Below are 24,072 nucleotides of genomic sequence, written 5' to 3' on the forward strand. Positions count from 1 at the left end.
TTTTACGCTGTTAATATTTTGTATTGTAGAGGATTTTATGGAAATTATTGCTAAATAAAATTACTCCTAACAAGGGCAGACAAAGAAGTTAGAGAGAGTCTCTGAGAAATCCACTTTTATGCAGCTTGCGTGTGATTTAACTCCTTTGAGTGCAATGCCTTCTTTACAAAGCATGTGGAACTTAAAAGGAGAAACCTCTCGAGCATATCCTCGAACTCGTCTCTTTTCCCATCGAAATAACCCAAAAAGTACTGGTTTTTAACAGAACGATTTTCAAGGTTTTCCTCAAGGAACTCAATCTCCGATTTGTTTAAAGACGATTGAATAGTCGCCGCCATGATTACGCATTTTAGTGTCTCACTGAAAAACTGTTTTCAGTTTTAAATGTCATCCTTTCGCGGGCTTTCGCAAATATTCGCGGGTTTCATAATTTCCCCGCTAACCAAACTTACCGTTTACTCTTACCCTCGACGAGCGCCTTCGATATAGCATCACCCACCAAAGTCGACAATCGTCTCTCAAATAATTGAGCCAGCAATGTTACCGCTATAAAAAAAGCACTTTGGTGGTGGAGTATGGTAACTGGCCAAGTCTTCCAAAGGTCATCTCGCCTTAGGTCATGTCGATTGAAACTAGAGTTATGTCGCTCACGATTTTTGTTTATGACGCCCTACGAGATCTTATTTTTTGTTGACAGAAGAACTAATTATTTATAGTATCAGACCGTAGTCTGTAAATGGGCTACATGAGAATTGAGAAATCTTTATCAACAAATAACCGGTTTCTGTTATTCAAACGGAATCGAGATCATGTTTGCCATAAGCGGTATCGGGGTCAATATAGTGTGTTGCGGCGACTGTGGCGCTCGCTGTATAGAAATCAATACACAGTGCACAGGTATTCGACTCGTGTCGTTCTTGTTCGTTTTACTGGAACCACACGGATATTTTAAAACGCAACCAAACTTGTACAACGGTGAAAACTAAGATAAAAGGCAAACAAGAGCAGTAGTAAGAAAGACACCTAGGGTAACAAGCAAAGACTACGACTAAAACATGATAAAAAAAAGGCAAACACTGACAACCTGTGCTCCTTAAGGTTGTCGTGTAAGTGTCACGAAAGATCAACGGACAGAAAAAATGAGGGATCCCAAATATGAAACGGCGATCAAAACAAAGGTGTCTTGGAAGTCAAGTCAAATTCCCTCGCGAGCAGTTGTCGTTCTTGTTGTCGATCGACTGTCGTCATAGTTCGTCGCGCTACATTGATAACACAAAGACAAAGTACGGAAAGTCCAGGATTCCGTATTACTCTAATAGTACGGCGACTTACCAGCTGTTAATGGCCTCTGGCGACGTCCATCCACAACCGGGACCTACATTAACATCCACGAAACCAAAACCAAAATCATCCTCGATGCCAAAGTGTCCAGTTTGCGAGAAAACTGTACAGAGAAATCATAGACGCCTGGAATGTGAAAAATGCTTTGATTTAATTCATCTTCGTTGTGCTGGTGTAACAAGTTTTAACCATGTGAAGGCAAACTTGCCCGGAAAGTGGATCTGTTGTAACTGTGCGCTATCAATGCTGCCTTTCCATGGTCAATGTGATCTAGACCAATCAGGCCCGTCTGAGGCCTGTTACGAAATGCAAGCTAATGATGAGATATTACAGACATTGATCGATAAATCCAGCTCGCTGAAGTTGATGCACTTGAATACGCAAAGTATGCTTTCGACATTTAATGAATTTGCTTTGACAGTCAACAAATACCCCCTTGATATCATAACTCTAAGTGAGACCTGGATGAAGAACAATAAGGATCGATTAGAATATGTCTCACTCCCTGGTTTCTCGAAGGAATTTCGGAATCGGGACAATGTCAAGGGCGGTGGGGTGGGGGCTTATATTCGAGACAATATAAAATACAAGCGACGAAAGGACATCGAGAACACCCAACCTGACATGGAACACCTCTGGCTGGAAATTCAAGGAAAGAACAAGCACAGTAAACTTTTGCTGGGGAGTTTTTACCGGTCAGAAGCCATGCACAGACCTCCGGTATGGCTGGACAAGTTCGAAGACCTCATCGGTTGCATTATTGCGCAGTGGGATGGTCTTCTCCTTCTTACAGGCGACATGAATTTCGATCTGTTGGGCATACCGGACGCCCCAACGCGGCGATATATTTCCCTACTTGACACCCTTAATGTCAAGCAAATCATTGACAAACCTACAAGAACAACAAGAACATCACGAACCTTACTGGATCACATTATTATCAATGATCCATCCAAAATAACATTTCATGGTGTGTTACCGTGCAGTATTGTGAGTGACCACGATGGCCCCTTCGCGTGTGTAAACATCCGCATAGCTCGTTATCAGCCAAGATATAAGTACATCAGAAACCTGAAGAACTTAAATGAGACAGCTTTCTTAGAGGACTTCTCCGCACTACCATTTTCGGTAATAACATCAACTGATGACCCTGACGATCAATTAGAGACTCTCAACACCTTGTTTAACGACTGCCTTGAAAGGCACGCACCCCTCAGAAGGTGCCGTGTGACACGTCCTCCCGCCCCGTGGATGGATAACGAAACAATACTTAACCTCCAGTCACAAAGAGACAAACTGAGGCGAGAAGCGCATCAGTCAAAGTCAGAATCTTCTTGGTCTGCTTTCCGGGAAGTACGAAATAAAATAAAGAGCGCTATACGTAAAGCTCGTAAAGCTTTCATGGAAAAGGCTTTGCTGTCCAACAAATCTAAGGAAGTCTGGCGCATGGTTCACCGCGTACTCCACCCCTGTCGACAGCCTTTAAGGTTCGACCCAGACAAGCTTAATCTTCATTTTGCTACGACCGCAAGGAGAACGCTTGATGTTGAATCGACCAACCAAGATGAACTTTTCCAGTTCATCCGCGGTCTTACGGATAAAAAGGGCGCCTTCCACCTGGAAAGTGTTACACAAAGAGAAGTCCTGCGAACCCTTAAACAACTGCGCAGTGACTACTCACGCATGCCACTTCCACGAAACGCATGAGAATGCTGCCAAAATGGAATCCTAGCTTTACTAAACCCAAGGGAGTTCGGGAATAGACGCGCAACTCCGGGAAATCAGGGGCGCCGGAATGGCATGCGTGAGAGTGAGGCACATGCGCAAAACAAGAGGTGAGGCTTGTACTCACGCATGCCACTTCCACGAGACGCATGGGAACGCGGCCAAAATGGAACCCCAGTTTCACTAGACCCATGGGAATCCCATGGGAGTTCGGGAATAGACGCGCAGCTCCAGGAAATCAGGGGCGCCGGAGCGGCACGCCTCAGAGTGAGAGGCTGTGCACTAGGAGGCCCATGCGCCAAACAAGGGGTGAGGCTTTTACGCACGAATGCCACTTCCACAAAACGCATTACAACGCGGTCAAGATAGAATCCCACCTTCACTAGACCCATGGCAATTCGGGAATAGACGCGCAACTCCGAGAAATTAAATGCCCTGGAGTGGCATTCGTGAGTCAGAGCCACCGCACTCACTAAGTCGCACCAGTGGCAAACAGGAGTTGAGGCTTGTTCTCGCGTATACCACTTCCACGAAACACATGAGAACTCGGCCAAAAAGGAATCCCAGCTTCACTAGACCCAAAAGAGTCCCATGAGAGTTCGGGAATAGACGCGCAACTCCGGGAAATCAGGAGCGCCGGAATGGCATGCATGAGAGTGAGGCACATGCGCGAAACAAGGGGTGAGGCTTGTACTCACCCATGCCACTTCCACCAAACGCATGAGAACGCGGTCAAAATGGAATCCCAGCTTCACTGGACCCAAGGGAGTTTGGGAATAGACGCGCAACTTTGGGAAATCAGGGGCGCCGGAATGGTATGCGTGAGAGTGAGGCACATGCGCAAGACAAGGGGTGAGTCTTGTACTCACGCCTGCCACTTCCACGAAACGCATATGAACGAAGCCAAAATGGAATCCCAGGTTGACTAGACCCATGGGAGTCCCATGAGAGTTCGGGAACAGACGCGCAACTCCGGGAAGGCAGGAACGCCGGAATGGCATGCTTGGGAGTGAGGCACATGCGCGAAACAAGTCGGGTGGGGCTTGTACTCACGCCTGCCACTTCCAGGAAACGCATAGGAACGCGGCCAAAATATAATCCGAGGTTCACTAGACTCATCGGAGTCCCATGGGTGTTCGGGAATAGACGCGCAACTCCGGGAAATCAGGAGCGCAGGAATGGGATGCGTGAGAGTGAGGCACATGCGCGAAACAATGGGTGAGGCTTGTACTTACGCCTGCCACTTCCACGAAACGCATGAGAATGCGGCCAAAATGAAATCCCAGCTTCACTAGACCCAAGGCAGTTCGAGTAAAGACGCGCAAGTCTGGGAAATTAGGGGCGCCGGAATGGCATGTGTGAGAGTGAGGCACATGCGCGAAACAAGAGGTGAGGCTTGTACTCACCCATGCCACTTCCACGAAACGCATGAGAACGCGGTCAAAATAAAATCCCAGCTTCACTGGACCCAAGGGAGTATGGGAATAGACACTCAACTCCGGGAAATCAGGGGCGCCGGAATGGCATGCGTGAGAGTGAGGCACATGCGCAAAACAAGGCGCGAGTCTTGTACTCACGCCTGCCACTTCCACGAAACGCATATGAACGAAGCCAAAATGGAATCCCAGGTTGACTAGACCCATGGGAGTCCCATGGGAGTTCAGGAACAGACGTGCAACTCCGGGAAGTCAGGAACGCCGGAATGGCATGCGTGAGAGTGAGGCACATGCGCGAAACAAGTAGGGGGGGGCCTGTACTCAAGCCTGCCACTTTCAGGAAACGCATGGGAACGCGGCCAAAATGGAATCGTAGGTTCACTAGACTCATGGGAGTCCCATGGGAGTTCGGGAATAGACGCGTAACTCCGGGAAGTCAGGAACGCAGGAATGGGATGCGTGAGAGGGAGGCACATGCGGAAAACAAGGGGTGAGGCTTGTACTTACGCCTGCCACTTTTACGAAACGCATGAGAATGCGGCCAAAATGGAATCCCAGCTTCACTAGACCCAAGGGAGTTCGAGAAAAGACGCGCAAGTCCGGGAAATTAGGGGCGCCGGAATGGCATGCGTGAGAGTGAGGCACATGCACGAAACAAGAGGTGAGGCTTGTACTCACGCATGCCACTTCCACGAGACGCATGGGAACGCGGCCAAAATGGAATTTTAGGTTCACTAGACCCATGGGAGTCCCATGGGAGTTCGGAAATAGATGCGCAACTCCGGGAAGTCAGCTGCACCGGAGTGGCATGCGTCAGAGTGAGAGGCTGTGCACTAGGAGGCCCATCCGCTAAACAAGGAGTGAGGCTTGTACGTACTCATGCCACTTCCAAGAAACGTATGACAACGCGGCCAAAATGGAATCCCAGGTTCACTAGACCGGAAATCAGGAACACCGGAGTGGCATGCGTGAGAGTGAGGCACATGTGCGAAACAAGGGGTGAGGCTTGTACTTACGCCTGCCACTTTTACGAAACGCATGAGAATGCGGCCAAAATGGAATCCCAGCTTCACTAGACCCAAGGGAGTTCGAGAAAAGACGCGCAAGTCCGGGAAATTAGGGGCGCCGGAATGGCATGCGTGAGAGTGAGGCACATGCACGAAACAAGAGGTGAGGCTTGTACTCACGCATGCCACTTCCACGAGACGCATGGGAAGGTGGCCAAAATGGAATTTTAGGTTCACTAGACCCATGGGAGTCCCATGGGAGTTTGGGAATAGATGCGCAACTCCGGGAGGTCAGCTGCACCGGAGTGGCATGCGTCAGAGTGAGAGGCTGTGTACTAGGAGGCCCATCCGCTAAACAAGGAGTGTGGCTTGTACGTACGCATGCCACTATTAAGAAACGTAGGACAACGCGGCCAAAATGGAATCCCAGGTTCACTAAACCCATAGGAGTTCGGGAATAGACGCGCAACTCCAAGAAATCAGGTGCGCCGGAGTGGCATGCGTGAGAGTGAGGCACATGCGCGAAACAAGGGGTGAGGCTTGTATTCACGCATGCCACTTTCACGAAACGCACGAGAACGCGGTCAAAATGGAATCCTAGCTTCACTAGACTCAAGAGAGCTCGGGAATAGACGCGCAACTCCGGGAAATCAGAGGCGCCGGAATGGCATGCGTGAGAGCGAGGCACATGCGCGAAACAAGGGGTGGGGCTGGTACTCACGCCTGCCACTTCCACGAGACGCATGGGAACGCGGCCAAAATGGAATCCCAGGTTCACTAGACCCAAGGGAGTCCCATGGAAGTTCGGGAATAGACGCGCAATTCCGACAAATCAGAAGCGCCAAAGTGGTATGCTTGAGAGTGAGAGCCACCGCACTCACTAAGACCATAGTTAATCGAGGGGACTGGTTAGGAAGGCCGGCGAACTTCAAAGGACCGGCTTATTGTTTACGATTTTAGGTTGAATTGCACCGTTACGTCATGATACGTCACGAGTACCGTGCATCGCTATCGTTGTCACAGTAAACAAACATGGCGTCTGGCATCGAAGACTTTATATTCGAAGAAGATTTCGATGCTATTATGGCAGTTTTAGAGAATCTGGTAGTAACCAACCATAAACTAAAATGCTGAACCCAAGACTGTCATCGACCACCAACTCCAGTTGTGGTAAGCAAACAGAGGACTCATTTGACTTTCTGAACACCATTCTGTCTTCTTTGGCCTGAGTACACCACTCTTGTATAATCTTCAATGACTGGGCTCTTTTACAGAATTCATGGAAGCTTTTATAGCAATGTCTCTTTTCGGTCAAATATCAGAAACTTCGAAGTCTTCCTTTACAATTGATCTCAAAGGCCTGGGAGTTGGTGGTTGTTTTTGAAAGCTCTTCTGTGGCATGCTCAGCAATGGAAGTGCTCCAAACTTCGGCCTTTTCTTTGTCATTTTTTCTGATACGGCTGAGAGATAAAGTTTAAGATATATGTTAACGTTTTTATCAAAAATTCAACTGAGTTACATAGTAGATTTCGCATGTTTTGGCGGTCCGTTTACTAATAAGCACACCGCTAAATCGCTGGAATTATACACACACACTTACTTATTTCGATGTCATTTTCATGAAAATGCTTTTCACAAGTAAATACTTTGTCATTTTCGATCTGTCGTTGGAAGTTACTGTCCGTAACTCTGTATTTCTTGAGCTCATGGAGCCAATCTTCGCGCCACTTGCGATATGCTTCGTTCCGAGGTGCTGGAAGCTTCCATCTTCCAATTCCTTTGGTTTTACGGCAAGTTCCACAGCCAATTACGGAACAGTTATCTCCAGGCATGTTTTTGAGTTAAAATCTATGCATTTTCAGTCAAGCAAACAGTAATAAAAATAATTTAAAGTCAAAACATTTCTCTATCAACCATTTTCGAACAACGCTGCATTGTATTGTGATGCACGGTAGTCGTGACGTCACGCACCATAAAGTTGAACAATAACCTACCCCTTTGAAGTTCGCCGGCCTTCCTAACCAGTCCCCTCGATTAACTATGCTAAGACGCACCAGTCTCAAAAAAGGGTTGAGGCTTGTTCTCACGCATGCTTCTTTCACGAAACGCATGAGAACGAGGCCAAAATGGAATTCCAGCCTCACTAGACTCAAGGGAGTCCCATGAGAGTTCGGGAATACACGCGCATCTGTGGGAAATCAGGAGCGCCGGAGTGGCATGCGTAAGAGTGTGGCACATGCGCAAAACAAAGTGTGAGGTTTGTACTCACGCATGCCAGTTCCACAAAACGCATGAGAACGCGGCCAAAATGGAATCCCAGCTTCACTGGATCCAAGGAAGTTCGGGAATAGACGCGCAACTCCGGGAAATCAGGGGCGCCGGAGTGGCATGCCTGAGAGTGAGGCACATGCGCGAAACAAGGGGTAAGGCTTGTACTCACGCATGCCACTTCCTCGAGACGCATGGGAACACGGCTAAAATGGAATCCCAGGTTCACTAGACCCATGGGAGTCCCATAGGAGTTCGGGAATAGACGCACAATTCCGGGAAATCAGGGGCGCCGGAGTGGCATGCGTCAGAGTGAGAGGCTGTGCACTAGGAGGCCCATGCGCCAGACAAGGCGTGAGGCTTGTACGCACGCATGCCACTTCCACGAAACGCATGACAACGCGGCCAAAATGTAATCCCAGGTTCACTAGACCTATGGAAGTTCGGGAATAGACACGCAACTCTGAGAACTCAGGAGCGCCGGAGTGGCATGCGTGAGAGTGAGAGCCACCGCATTTACTAAGACGCACCAGTGGCAAACAGGGGTTGAGGGCTGTACTCACGCATGCCACTTCCACGAAACGCATGAGAACGCGGCTAAAATGGAATCGCAGCTTAACTAGACCCAAGGGAGTTCGGGAATAGACGCGCAACTCCGGGAAATCAGCAGCGCCAGAATGGCATGCGTGAGAGTGAGGCACATGCGCGAAACAAGTGGTGAGGCTTGTACTCACGCATGCCACTTCCACCAAACGCATGAGAACGCGGCCAAAATGAAATTCCAGGCTCACTAGACCCATGGGAGTTCGATAATAGACGCGCAACTCCGAGAAATCAGGAGCGCCAGAGTGTAATGTGTGAGAGTGAGAGCCACCGCACTCACTAAGACGCACCAGTAGCAAACAGGGGTTGAGGCTTGTACTCACGCATGCCACTTCCACGAAACGCATGAGAACGCGGCCAAAATGGAATCCCAGCCTCACTAGACCCAAGGGAGTTCGGGAATAGACGCGCAACTCCGGGAAATCAGGGGCGCCGGAATGGCATGCGTATGAGTGAGGCCCATGCGCGAAACAAGGGGTGAGGCTTGTACTCACGCATGCCACTTCCCCCAAACCCATACCAACGTGGCCAAAATGGCATCCCAGGTTCACTAGACTTAAAGAATCTTGGGATTAGACCCGCAACTCCGGGAAAGCGGGGGCGCCGGAGTGGCATGCGTGAGAGTGAGACCCACCGCACTATGAGGCACAAGTGCAAAACAATGGCTGAGGCTTCTACTCACGCAGGCCACTTCTATAAAACGCACGACAACGCGGCCTAAATAGAATCCCAGTTTCACTGTACCCAAGGCATCTCGGGATTGGACGCGCAACGCCGGGTATTGAGGGGCGCCAGAGTGGCATGCGTGAGAGTGAGACCCACTACACTATGAGGCACAAGTGCGAAACAAGGGGTAAGTCTTGTATACACGCATGACACTTCTACCAAACGCATGACTCAAGGTCCCAGAGTAGGCCCTCGAAAAGCCTCCTTTGTGCAAAGTCCATGAAATATGTATGTATTTACGCAAGTCAAGTAGAGATATAAAGATGTATCAGTTGGGACCTCATTGTAGTGATAGGCTTATTATTCCCTTATATAGAGTTTATTATTCCTTCTTGTTTTTATGTTACAAATAACATATTTAAATGACTTTGGATTTTTCTATTTTGATTAGTTTAAGTCCTCTTCAATTTTCCTATCCATTCCACGCTATTTATAACATCTTCGAGTCCCACTTATAATCTAACGTGGCCACAAATTTAAGTTCCCGTCAAGATCACTTATTAAATAGCTTTTCCAGCAGAAAAGAGATTTACTTTTATACTTCGGTTTTCAAAAACCGAGAAAAAATCTCAGCCTCATAATTTGCCCATTAATTAAAACCAACTCGGTCCCTGTGCGACGGCTTAATTTCATAAATTATGCAGCTGACACTGAGGTGTTCATTGTTGAATTTTCAGAGCTATGGACACGTTGAAAAAAAGAAAGAGGTGAGAGGTGAAGCGGAGTTAAACAAATATTTCTTTGGGTTTTCAGAACATTCTTTAATTTGAATCGACCAGCTGCACAGAAACTCTTGCATAAGTCTGTTAGTAAATATTGTTTTGGTTCACTGACAATTCTCATTCAAAAAAAAAGCTATCAAATTAGACCTCCTGTTGATTATAAAAGGAATGCTTTTTCTATTTCTTCGCTCGAAAATGTAGTGGCATATTTACATGCAGGAAACGTTTGCAGACCATATTCTCGAAACGTGTATTCTGGAGTAACACCGGACAAGGACCTATCTTATGAAGAACACATATCAGATCGATTAAAGAAAAAACACAGGCATACACCGTATAGCCTAAAAGGCGAGGGCCTGAATTTGGAATTATCTAAATTTGATCTTAAATCTAAGAAAAATTCTTTTACTTATTCATTAACTAAGGTATGGAACAGTTTGCCTTCTCAAATGCGTCTTGCAAGTCATGCTAATGACTTCTGAAGTAGATCGTACGATTGCAGTTTTGAGAAAGTGTCTTATAGTGCACGATTGTAGCTCATTTTTAACTGCTTATAGAACGTATACTAAAGTCTTACAAGTCATGCTTTTGGTATGTGGCTTTCTTTGGTTTTTAAAATTGAACAATAATTTATGGTTGTCATTATTATAGATTATATTATACGCGTTCGTATTTTGAACGAGTGTTTTCTTTTAGCTCTTTAACTGGTAACGTGCTAGAATAAATGATTGATCTACAAAATACTTAAAGTCCATAAATATCGCACCTAGTTCGACAGGCAGGCTCACCGATCTGGCTCAAAAGCTTTTTGGAAACTTTTTGAGCTTTTTTTTAGACCGTAAATATCGGACGACCAAGTCGGACAGGCAGGTTCACCGATTTGGCTGAAAAAAATTTACAAACTTTTCAGGGGTTCTATTCACGAAATAGACTCCTAACATTGAAATCTATTTTGCAAGAGGAAATTACGGCTGACGGACATATGGGACCCCTCTGGGACATGAAAACGAAGCTAACTTAAAGAAATTTTTTGGCCTGGGCTTCCTTCACTTTCTGAGCTTTGTATCATACTTTATTCTTAATTTTGTTAGACATCATCAACTCCTCCTGTCTGTCATAGAATCAGTTTGCAAGTTGACGCGGGTGATTACGAGCAGAGAGCTAGAACCGACTCAGGACACGACCCAGGACTCTCCCCAGCCCCTTTGAGACGTACGAGTAGGGTGAGAAAATCTACTGTGACTCCTCCCTCAGGTAACAATCACCTGTTAAGTAACTCAAGTATTTGACTAGCTTTCATTTCTTCGAGGAATAGGATTTCCTTAATTCCATGAGGTAGAAATCGCAAAATATTCGTCTGAATATGAAAAGAAAATGCTAAAACAATACTTGAGGTAGAACTTTCACAAACAGTATTTCAGAGGCGACAGTGAATACAAGAGTTCCAGTCCTTGGAATTATTTTCAATGCACAGTTACGGTGACATCAGTTTGAGGGAGACTGACTGATTATCTCCCACTTGGTCGATATTTGACCGTACGTTCCGAGAAGCAAAAAAAAACAACAACAACAAAAAGGAAAACCAGAACGTAGATTCAAAAAGACGTGATAACTTGAATAGTAATTTAGGCCATGACACCTGCGAAAGCTCACCGATCGCTGAAATCAAACTGACGGACCCGAGCTATTGGATACAAATTTCCCGTACATTTTATAGTTATCTCCATAATATAACGTGTATTTAATTTTCTCGTATTTCAGAAGAGCTGTCTGAAGAGGAAAAGAAACTGCCATTGCACAAAATTTCTGTCATTGACGAGGATGAACAAAGGCCAGTTAGTATATGATGTAAACTAAGTAGTTAGGTTATCCATTAGGATTTTCAGAGAGTACTTGATAAAAATTATGACAGTGAAATAGCAATCCGTTTAAAATGCATTATCGTCTATTGGTTGAATGTGAACATTAGTGGGTTTTAGTGAACTGACCAAATCTTGCTCTCATTTCTTCTACACAGACTGAGCTTCGTATCACCCAGACAGATCTGCATCCAATGTTTGTTCAAGTTGCTCTTCTTTCAAATGGAAATCGTTTTGTAAGGACACGGAACTTTTCTCTTTCTAGTCTTCTAGTCCTGTCCCTTGCGCTATCTGGGTCAATAACGTGCACATAAGTTAATTATGATTTTTACCAGAGTTTTTCTGAGAATCCTTAAAAATTGTCCTCCAGTGCAGGTTATACTTCTAGAACTGAATTTAAGTGCAAGTCGCCCATTTAATAATTTCTGCTTGATTTAATGAGAACATAGGCAAGCTAAATTGATTCAAACTTTTTAGATATCTTTGTCTCGGTACAACCCTTAGTGGTAAAGCAGAGATGCATAATAGTTATGTATGCGTGGTCATTTTTGTTTTGTTTTGCTATTCAGGGTGTCTTCAATGGTGTTTGACGAGCAGCCCAGTCTCAGTCTGGTCAGTTGGTTAATATATTTTTATATACTTCGTTCATAGGGACTGTCAATCTATATACAAACAGAAGGATATTTTACTATCTTGTCATGGTCAAAGTCCTCATGAAATATTGAACCTCTGACTCTTCGGAGTCCACGCTCCGATGCTCCACCACAAAACCAACGAGATTTTTCGGTGAATAACTCATAGACCAAGATTAGGTTTAATTATGACACTCGTTTTGCATAGTTCTTGGAGTAAAATGAGGAGTTGGCACGCCTCCCTCTAGTAGCTGGTTGGGAGATAAATAAGAGTTAAAAAAAATTAAAAAAGTATTAGAGAGTGCCGAGATTTTTTCCACTCTTTTAACAATGTTTAAAACCTCGTTTGAGTAAATAAGATAAAATAGATGGTTCATTTAAGCTCAATTATAAAGTAAAGAAAGCTATATTTTAGAAATGTCAAGAGATTGATGCAACACACGACTTATGCGTGCTAATTACAGAGCATGCGCAGTAAGGATCCCAAACAATGGGCGTTTTAATGATATGAATATAAACAACTTACTCTATAGGGAACAAAAGGAGACTGGGAACAACAGAACGGCAAATCTTGCTTAGTTGCTTTATGATAATTTAATCGAGTCACTGGAATCAAGCCTCACATAAGAGGTCCAAGAGATTTGTGCTAGTTAGTGAAAGAAGCTTTTCTATGATATCTGATTCCTGTTTATTTCTTTCGTAGGTCAGCAGTGGGGCAGAATGCATCATGATCTGCAAGAAATTTTACCTTGCTCATTGCACCGACGCAAAGAAAAGAAGACTTTTTGTTATGGTAAGTTATTACAAGTGTCCCAAGGCAAGAAAAGAACGACGGGAAAGGATATTTCTGGGCGTCCTCGATTTTGTCAGTAGATGAAAGATCTACTGACAAAGTTGTTCAGTGTAATATGGTGACATGGTGACGAGCAATTCTAGCCATGAGTAACCTTACATGTCGACGTCAGATAACTGAGAGGCAATGAGCACTCTGATTGGTAAAAATGTATCGTTTATCGCACTGGTAAACCTTTAACATTCTATAGAAGCAATGGACTGCACTTAATGAAAATTTTGCTTTCTGCCTATGATTTCTCGACTCTTCGAGTGTCTGTCAAAATATTAATAGGGTTATCAAAGTAGCGCACCGAATAAATGAGATTGAACAACACTTAATTGCTTCAGGAAACCACCCTTTTTTTTCAAGCTCATTGTGTTAATTTGCAAATTTATTTGAGAAGTAAACTCTGTTTTTTTGTTGGTATTGTTGTTGTTGTTGTTCTCTTCCTTCGATTGGACCTTTTTCCTTCAGTAACATACAAAGCTAATTTCTTCTCTTTAAATCCGTTTGTGACATGTGAGTGACCAGTAGAGCAGGTACATAATTGTTAAGGGGAAATACGAAAGAGTCGATTAAGTTAAAGTTTACAGTGAACATTGCCTAAGTTACTTAGAGGTTCCTTTAACTGTGTCAGTAACTGAGCTATAAAAAGGAATTTTAAATAGGTTCAGTCTTTCATCTAGAGACATATGTAAACTCTGCGTCGCAGCCGTTCTTTAGCCTGAGGATGTCATGCAACGCTCAACCCAAAGATAGACATCCAAAATACGTCTGAGAATGAGACTTGAGGCTGACTTGGATGCACGAGAGTACACATATATATATACAGTTATCAACACGATTGCTAAGATCCCATGCACTGGTGTTCTCTTGCTGAAGGTTACGATAACGATCATCTATAAAAAGAGTGTATCAGCAAAAAAACAGGATACATTCGTGTTATACACAGTTATATCTATGACTATTTTCACGCGTGAGATAACCACTTTCAAAAGCTGAGAATCTTGTTCCTTCAGTAAACCTTGGCTTCTTGTATTCAGTCCTCTTCTTTCTACGGCCTAGTTTGAAGATTCCAAAGTCTGTTTATTTGACAGAAGTTTGAAGCTAAGGACCAAGGACGGTGAGCTTAGAGGGAATGAAGCCGCCATATTGGATCGATCGGCAATGAAACTAACTAACTAATGAAGAGGAAAGGGACCGACATTGAGAATTGCTTCTTTTATATTTTTCTTTGGTTCTTCCTCCCGTCTCATTGTTTGTTCCCCGCAGAGGTAACGCGATCTCACAGATCCATTATGGGGGCCTCAGTTTTAAACCGAAGTGTTCAGCGTTCACATTGCCAGAAAATACACCCCCCCTCCCTATGCAGGTTACGAGGAGCGAACACTCCCACCCGCTGTAATTTGACTCAGAGCGCGAATTCTAAATGCTTAGATATACTGTCGTACTAATCTCAGCCTACTATTGATTGACAGTCTAATTGCAATGATACAAACTTGCTCTGAAAGGGCGACTATTTCACTCATGCGATTGAGAAGTTTCACCAAGAGGGTGACAAAAGTGCAATGAATAAGGTGGCAACTTGCAAAGCATTAGGCACAGCGTAAAATTCAACAGAATATGATTTTACACTTCAGCTCCCTAGTTGTAATTGCAGTCACGCACAAAATGTGAAACTCTTGATGACATTTTACCCCAGGAAGGTAATAAGTACCACACCATGGCCATCTTTTCTGTAACAACATTCGTTTTGTTGATCTTTACCAGCATTGTACGATCCTCCCCCTCCCCCACAAGAGTCAACCCTATTACTTCCACTACTCCCCCCTGAGTAACCACCGCCTCCCCCTCCACCACCACCCGCATAACGTTGACTCAATTCCAGACCTCCACCCCCTCCCCCAAACCCTCCTACGAGAATATTTCGCCCACCCGTCCCCCCATTGAGAAAGCTTTCACCCCCTTCTCCTCCCCCTCCAGTGGCTCCACCAAAAGCAGGAGAACTCCTTCCTTTGGAGAAAAATCCACCACCACCACCACCTATAACAAAACGCAAAATAGCAAAGTTAAAAAGAGAAAGAATTAAAGCAAATGACTAGAGCCATAAATCATATAAATAAAAGGAAACAAAACAATTCACGCGGTGGCCATCTTAATTAGCACGTGAGTATTATATTCACCTCGCACGTGGCGATCATAGCAAGATATGATGTAATACTATACCAATCAGAGCGTGTGTTTCTCGGCAATCACCTCAAAATGTTTGTATGATTGACGTCTACTCACCTGCAATACCATCTGAAATCTGTGCGCCCTGTCCATTGCTTCCCCCTGACCACGACTGATGTCCGGGATTTCCCGTTGTGTTAGCGCTGGCATCACATCCTTCATGCCTTGATTTGACCCTTTTTAGTCCGCCTCCACCTCCAGCTATTACCAGAGGTGTATTGTTTTTGGTCACGACAAATGAGCCCCCTCCTCCTCCAGAACTTGAATATCTCAAGTCAATCCATCCTTCTTGACCAACAAGTATTTTGAAAACTTCTCCTTTTGACAGGTCAAAAGTTGCAATAATCCTAGCCCCTCTGCCTCGGAACTCCTCATCACTGTCTTTACCGTACCCCCCTGCAGCTCCTATTGCCTTCACTCTGTACTGACCAGTGTGTGGCACAGTCCATAGTTGAATACCGCTGGATAGCGTAACTTGTCCGTCATGGTCCTGACCTGTGTAGTGATTACCAATTGACACTGGACCGTTTTTTCCCCTGGCGCCAAGATTTGTAAAGACAGCTTCAAACCCTAAATGATCAATATAAAGCTTTTTTGTAATTTGGTGTTGTTGACAAGAAGCTAAGCATGTCTGTATTAGTATTGATTTAGAATGAGAAACTTTGTTACAAGCAATTCATAAAACAAGTAGGAAAGGTAATGCGAAAAAATCAGGGTCTTTGTAAGGGCAATAACTAGAGCAGTAATAGACAGATTCTTGGGCATGTAATATTGATAACGAGAAAATCAATGCAGTTTTTTTTTTCTAGATTTGAAAAAAGCTTTTGACACTGTTGTCAGATCCTTCTATCGAAACTAAACTATTATGATATACATGGCAAATCTTTCAAATGGCTTCAGTCATATTTGGAAAACCGCACACAAAAATGCTCTGTGAACGGGTCGCTATCCATTAGCTACTCATTGACTTGCGGCGTCCCCTAAGGGACCATCCTGGGTTCATTGTTGTTCTTATTATATATCAACGATCTTCCAAATTGCTCGTCAAATTGTAAACTGAGAATGTACGCTGACGACTCGCACTTCAAATATGCGGGCAGCAATCTTGAGAATGTTCAGTTTTGTCTACATGAAGACCTAGCAAACGTTTTCAACTGGCTACAAGCGAACAAACTCACATTGAACATGACCAAATCCGAATTCATGCTAATAGGGTCGAGGCAGAGACTAAATACTCTCACAGCTTCACCAACAATTAGAATGAACAATACTCAAGTGAGCCAGGTTACAGCTATAAAATCGCTTGATGTAATAATAGACGATAAACTCGATTGGCATGGTCACATAGAAAAATTAACGAAAAAGATCGCCTCTGGTATCGGAACCCTAAGGCGAATTAGGCACCTTATCCCAGCATCAACCTTACATCTCATTTACTGCGACATTGTTTGGGGTAGCTGTGGGAAAACGCTACAAGACAAACTGCAGACACTGCAGAATAGAGCAGCCGTGTGTTGACATCCTCTAACTATGACGCTGGTGCAACTGAGCTACTCGAGTTTTTAGGGTGGAAAAATCTTGCACGCCAGCAGGAAATTCATAAAGCCACCATGATGTTAAGATGTCTGCACGGGCTAGCTCCAGAGTATCTGTATTCAAAGTTTACGTGACGGGACTCTGCTTATGACCTCAGGGACTCTGAAAAGAAACTCAATGTTCCATTACCGCGCACTAATTATTACAGAAAAAGCTTTAGCTACGATGGCGCCACATTATGGAAGAGTCTACCTTGTGATATAAGGAACACACAGTCTCTGGGGGTATTTAAACGTAAGATAAATGACATTCTTTAAGTCTAACGCACGGCATTCACGGAAAACAGCTTTTAGTGTTATAGTATGCAGATTGAATTTTAAATATCTTAGCGTGTGTGATGTGTACTTTTATGAATTGATCGTGTTTAAATAAGGATTATATTAGATTACATTACATTACATATTAGGGTGGCTTGTCCAGGTTTTCTTCGGAATGAAGCAGTCACTAACTTGCGCCACCGTCGAGAAACCCAGGCTTGCTCGAGTTCCCCAGATTTCAAAAAAGGAAAACGAGTACAGAACCGAGCAGCTTATTTCAGGAAAGGTTACTTTTGATCAAATGTGGAGGTAATTTGACTTAAACGAAGACCTTACATAGTGCGTTCGGAATATTGAACAATGCAGATGCAACAATTAGAAACTGTATATAGCCATGTCTCAGGTAACAGGCCACTATTGTTGGTGTCATATCCAATCGATTTGGAGCTGCTTATTCTGTTTCCTCTAACTTCCAGTGTGAACACTTAACGTTCGGTACAAGTATGTACACTTTCTTTCTTTCGTTAAAATCTAACACTGAAAAGAGACCATCTCTCGGTCTGACTATCCTACTAAGCTCAACTTTTCAAATAGAAATATGGCAGATGCTTCAGGTTATGTTACCTTTTTCGCAATAGTTTCCAGTCCACGCGGATGAGTTGCAGGCACAAGTGTAGTTAACGTGACGATTCACACACTTCGCATTGTTTTTACATTGGTGTTTGATACAGAAGTCTGCAACTAAAATACAAGGAAAGATAAAGTTTTGTTACCTCGTCTTGATTTTTTTGCCATGTAATATCTGTCTTTGTCTTTGACAAAGTCCTCGGGTCTGGCCTCCTTGGTCCGGTTATTTAACTCGCATATTGCAACAAACATGACGACGTTGTAGCTTTGACATCTAACATCAGCGAGGCAAGCCTCCCGGCATTCCAGCGTACCTGGTTGAAACTTGAAGGTTTTAAACGTGTAGCCCTTGAGCATCATTTGGTAAATGGAGTAAAGGTCGCTGTCGGCTCCACACTGTTGGCTGGCGATGTTATGCAACACTTGAGACAGCAGAAACAGCACAATGAAGAATGAGGTCTGTTTACCAGCCATTTCCAGCATTTCAGTTTTGTGAAATCTGAATAAACAAGATCAACAGTTTCAATGACAAGTATTGAAGATGTGGGTTGAGCCGTAAGTATATTTATGGAAAGGAGGGGGAAGGCTAACGAAGTTTATAAAGCAGGAGAAAATGTTGAGCGACAAAACTATGAAGTACATCTAGAAACCCAGAAAACTTATCGCAGCGAGTCTTTCAAGCCTCGTGTAATCCTCAAAACTTACCGAGCTCGAGATCGGTTCTGTAAATTACGGACCGAGTTCAGTTTTTTCTGTTCGGATTTATGGCGCGAAGCGCGTTGCCAATAAATCCAAGTTAAAAACAAGGTTCCATTGCTTCAAGTACAGACCGAGAATATGAGGTTAGTAAGATATTTAGGAGCTTGAGAATCCGACCCACAACATTGTCTCATTAAAGAGCACATGTGAGCTGAAAAGGTTTTCAATTAAGGAGCAAAAAAGGATACAAAAGTGCATAGTAGGTAAGCCGAATTTCGAAAAGATGTTATGACTGGTTCAAAACTCTTTTCCTTTCAAAAATTAAAGTATTTGAAAATGAATTTCCAAAATGCTTGGTAATTTTTGTGGCAACACAAAGAGTGACGTAAACATAATAATCTTTATTTAGCAATAATTTCCATAAAATCCCCTACAATACAAAATATTAACAGCGTAAAAACCGATCTAAAATAACTCACTTTCGGCTCACATCTACTCCTTTTTTTTTATGTCAAAGTGTCTGGAAAACTATAAATAACGGAGTCAAATCTGAACAGACTCAAAGTCTAATAATCTGATAAGTAAAAGCATATCTAAAACTATACAGAAAAGAGAAAGGTAAATGGCAAATCTAGAACCCTATATACAAGGCTGCTAAAAAAGCATTAAACAATGTCAATGGCTCCCTCGGCAGCTGCGATTTCAACGTCACAATTATTATGGTCATACGCAGCGCGGCGCTTCACCCGCGATCCTCGAAGGCAAACTAAGGCCAACCGAAGGAGGGCAAAGGATGTCTTTGCTCGGATCTAGGAAATTGTTTGCGAGCATCATTCCCCTTTCTTGGCGGCTATTAGCTCGGCCAATCGGCTGTGGTATCTTAGCATTCCATCCCCATCCCTCCCGTAGTTGTAAATACAGGCGGCGTGAACGAGCCATGCTCAACATCCAACACTCTCCTTTTGTACAGCCTCTTCTTGTCGTTTTTATGGACGTGACAAGTCTGCTGAGGTTCCTGGTCCTTGTAAGACTCGGTATTAGGGTGGCAAAGCCTCACATCGAAGAATGCCGAGCTCTGGGGATCCCAGAAGCCACGCGCCCGAACGTCCAATTTTGCGTCTTGTGCTCTATTAGGCCCTCTGCCGAGTTGTTCTTCAATGATGTCTTGGAGAACCGGCTCGACCTCGACATCGGTACACACTATACTCAAAAGGTCGGCCTCGAAGTCTCTCAACTCATTATGCCGTCGGATAACAAAGCCCCCTCGTTTGCAAATCATTGCGTGGTCTACTGTGAGTGATGCAAATGTGGTTTCAGGTCCGGAGTCAAAATGTTCAGTAATTTTTGTGGCAACCCAGAGTCACGTAAATGTAGTTTTTTCGCAGCATCGATATCAGGATTTTAAACTTCAACTATGGAGAGGTACATGGAGCTGAAGTTTCACCGCCATAGATATTCTCGGTTGCAAGTTTAAGGACCACAAAAAAAAAATTATAATAAAAATCAACTTTGGGACATAAAACTCGTACACATACCTGGTTAAGAGTAGTAGTTGTTTCTCCGTTTAACTGACTTCCAGTGCAGTTCTGTGGAAGTGTGAATAACTCTTTGCTTGGTGTACTTTGCCAACCAATAGGCGGATTCATGCTGACGTCATTGTTTACATTTTTGCTCATTTGCATACGGCTTTGCGTAAAGAAGGAAGCATGTTAGATACGAATTGACTTCAGGCAGCTAAAGAGCTAGAAAACCTTAGTACATGGTGAGATTTTTAGCTCTTTGGGTGTAATATTCAAGGAGAAATAGTCCATCAAAAACTGAAAATTTTCTGGGTGGCAAAAGCGCTAATGAGCTCATACATTCGATGTAAAACTTTTAGTTTTTAAACCCGTTTTGCACAAAAAGTATTGAATACATCGGGCTCGTATTCATTGGCCGAGTTAATCGTACTTTGACCTTTCGATATTCAAAACTGATTTATTTTTAGCTCCATCAGAAACTGAATTGCTTATGCTAATGAGGCAAATATTGCAAACAAGGATTCCCCTATAACTGCAGAATGGCAAAATGATTGCGACCACAAGTTTCATAATTAATCAGGAGAAGCTCCGGGAACGCTATTATTAAGGGGTTGGTTTTTTTCAAAAGAGTAGAATGGTACAGAAAACCCTCCTACAGTTATAAAGAACGTTTTCCTAACTGCGATGAAAATAATGCGACAGGAACATCTATCAAACTTAGTAGTTAACTGTATTTATTCATATCATGCCAATCTATTGGCATCAGTATGCTAACTTATATTTTAATTATCGTCCTGCGGAAATGATTTGGGAATGATAATTTTGATAATATCCACACATGCTGTTCGATTTCGTAATATTTCTGAAGGAAACACGAATCTATTGTATGAGAATCCCGCCTCGCAGATAATAACCAGAGTAGTTTCTCAGAAACAGTTTTCTGTTTAGATTAAGTCTAAACTTTTAAATTGCTCAAGGCACAAAACAAACATGATGAAGAAGCTTTTTTTTTCCCTGAAGCACAAAACAACAAAAAACTGAAGGTTAAAAGGTTCCCTTTTGGGAGTATGAATTCTGGATAAGGAGCTAATTGTTTGATAATGTAGACAGAAAAACTATTGTTAAACCTATGAATAAAAATTTTGTAAGTTTTTTTGTTTCGTTTTGTTTGTTTGTTTTTGTGGGTGGCGATCGTAAGCTTTGTGACTTTGAATTTCATTATTTAGGGTATGTTGAGTTGCAGCTGCTGTTAACCCAATACAGCTGTTCTTAGAGCTCGGTAAGCTATAGTAAGAGTTGATTCTATTCTCGATCAATGTATGTGGAAATATGCTACAAAATTTAGGATTGTAATTATAATTTCTGTTCCTGTTTCGACACAGAGGTACTCGGTTCGGTGGAAGTCGGGTTGCATGCATTCTGTAACAACTAAATTTGGTAAATAGACCATTTTACAGTTGTGTACTTGGTTGCCAAGCCTTTGATTTGAAGTGAGGCTGAGGGTGACATTGTTGTGACAGAGACCAGTATCTAGTTAGCATGATAACAAAGAAATTTGCATTTGAAAAGCAGCAACATCTGTATCAAAACAAGGTCACCCTTAGCCTCACTCCTGTTCAAAGGCCTGGCCACCAAGCCCACAACTGTAAAAAGGACTATTGGCGTTTGACAACTAAAAGTTACGGCCGGACCAACACTCAGGGTCTTAAAATAACTGAGAAGACTGTGCTACCTTTCTATGATATCAAGAAATGCATAGATATTCTAGTCTTCTCGGATAAGGACGAACAAACCGTAGGTCCCATCTCCTGCAGGGTTAGGTAGGCGACGTTAATTTCCCACGAACGAGATTACTGTGTGGTGGATGTCCTCCCCTGGGATAGGATGGGCTATATTGCCCTTTGCAGGTTAAAACATAGATAGATAGAACCTTCTATCGAGAAATATCAAGCGAAACCTGCTATATCAAACGAGCTATCTCATTATATAATTTGAATATATCAACAAAGTTGAAATGGTAAATTGGCCACCGTTACGATTATAAAAGCTGACTTTCGATCGTTAGCCCTTCGTTGGAGCTTCTTTTTTGCTATTCAGGGTGTGTCTTCAATGGCGTTTTACGAGCAGATTAGTATCAGTTTGGTCAGTTGGTTTATATATTTCTATATACTTCGTTAATAGTGACTGTCAATCTATAGACAAACAGAAGGATATTTTACTATCTTGTCACGGTCAAAGTCCCCATGAAATATTGAATCTCTGACTCTTCGGAGTCCACGCCTCGATGCTCTACCATAAAACCAACGAGACTTTTCGGTGAACAACTCATAGGCCAATATTAGGATTAATTATGACACTCGTTTTGTATAGTTCTTGAACTACAATGAGGAGTTGGCACGCCTCCCTCTAGTAGCTGGTTGGGAGATAGATAAGAGTTGGAAAAAATTCAAAAAAGTATTAGGGAGTGCCGAGATTTTGCCACTCACTTGACAATGTATAAAACCTCGTTTGAGTAAATAAGATAAAAGAGATGGTTCATTTAAGCTCAATTATGAAGTAAAGAAAGCTATATTTTAGAAATGTCAAGAGATTGATACAACACACGACTTATGCGTGCTAATTACAGAGCATGCACAGTAAGGATACCTCAAACGATGGGTGTTTTCATTATACGAATATGAACAACTTCTTCTGTAGGGAACAAAAAGAGACTGGGGACAAAAGAACGGCAAATCTTGCTTAGTGGATTTTTGATATTCTAATCGAGTCACTGGAGTCAAGCCTCACATAAGAGGTTCAAGAGATTTTTGCCGGTTCGTGAAAGAAGTTTTTCTATGATATCTGATTCCTGTTCATTTCTTTCGCAGGTCAGCAATGGGGCAGAATGCATCATGATCTCAAAGAAATTTTACTTTGCTCATTGTACCGACGACATCAAAAGAAGACTTCTTGTTACGGGAAAAGATGTTACTGGGCATCCTCGATTTTTCCATTAAATGAAAAATCTACTGACAAAGCTGTTCAGTGGGTTCAGGTTGGTGAGGAAAATTCTAGCCATGAATAACTTTACACATCAGATAACTGAAATGCCATGGGCACTCTGATTGGTAAAAATGTGTCGTTTATCGCACTGGTAAACCGTTAACATTCTATGGAAATAATGCCCTCCTCTTGATGAAAATTTTTCTGTCGGCCGATGATTTCCCAGCTCTTCGAGTGTTCCTCAAAATTTTAACAGGGTTATCAAAGTAGCGCACCGAATAAATGAGAATGAGCGTTCTATTGCTTCAGGAAACCCATCCCTCCCCTTTTTTTTCCAAGCTCATTGTAGCACGTTGGCTTTTAAATGAATTCTACACGTGTTAGCAGAGGCCGACCAGAATAACGACTCCTCCCTGTTTGTAGGACACACCTTACCCTAATGATGAATCACTGCAAAAGAGCTTGCAGACAAAGTAAACTGGGACGCATACCGTCGGAAAAAGGCTAAAGTCTCTCGTTCGTGAACTGCCCAGAAAACAAAGGAGAGTGGAAGATCTAATGGTGCACAGGAGAACTAAGCGAGACATGTCTCGGGGAAGACTTGAAAGAAGCCCTTCGAAAAATCCAAAGGAAAGATGACACCTACTGACGTCATGCAAGAGGAAAGGGTCTGGGAACGAGATTTCGGGAACTGGCATTAGAAAAATAAATGAACTTTTGGGGTATAATTGATTCTAGAACTATTTAATTTGCCAATTTATTTGATAAGTAAACTGTGTTTCTCGTTAGCAAGATTTGTTTTTCGTTTATATAGTTGTTGTAGTTGTTCTCTTCCTTGGACTGAACCTTTAAAGCTAATTATAATTTCTTCTCCCTGAGTCCGTTTGTGACATGTGAGTGACCACTAAAGCAGCTATATAACTGTTAAAGGGAAATCTGTTCACGTAACCCCTTCCCCACCCCCACATCCTCCAATCTTTCCCCCTCCCTCATTCGTTTTATTTA

General features: G+C 43.1%; 1 protein-coding gene across 1 annotated transcript; it reads right to left on the reverse strand.

Annotated features, from left to right (window-relative positions):
- Positions 1-15,188: 15,188 nt before the first annotated feature.
- LOC111324750 (uncharacterized) lies at positions 15,189-21,180 on the reverse strand. Its single transcript, XM_088736595.1, has 3 exons — positions 20,101-21,180; positions 18,013-18,365; positions 15,189-15,956 (listed from the first exon to the last, which is right to left on the reverse strand). The coding sequence occupies exons 2-3, from the start codon at positions 18,347-18,349 to the stop codon at positions 15,436-15,438; spliced, it is 858 nt and encodes a 285-aa protein (XP_088592721.1). The 5' UTR covers positions 18,350-18,365; positions 20,101-21,180; the 3' UTR covers positions 15,189-15,435.
- Positions 21,181-24,072: the final 2,892 nt, after the last annotated feature.

The sequence above is a fragment of the Stylophora pistillata genome, chromosome 10 (genome assembly GCF_964205215.1).
Source record: "Stylophora pistillata chromosome 10, jaStyPist1.2, whole genome shotgun sequence".
Lineage (NCBI taxonomy): Eukaryota > Metazoa > Cnidaria > Anthozoa > Scleractinia > Pocilloporidae > Stylophora > Stylophora pistillata.

What these genes read in the sequence shown, in the direction of transcription:
- LOC111324750 (XM_088736595.1), bottom strand. Translation starts at nt 18,349, where the DNA reads ATGCTGGAAATGGCTGGTAAACAGACCTCATTCTTCATTGTGCTGTTT. An exon ending in GGCAAAAAAATCAAGACGAG is followed by an intron (nt 15,957 to 18,012) that starts GTAACAAAACTT and finishes TTGATCATTTAG; the next exon opens with GGTTTGAAGCTGTCTTTACA.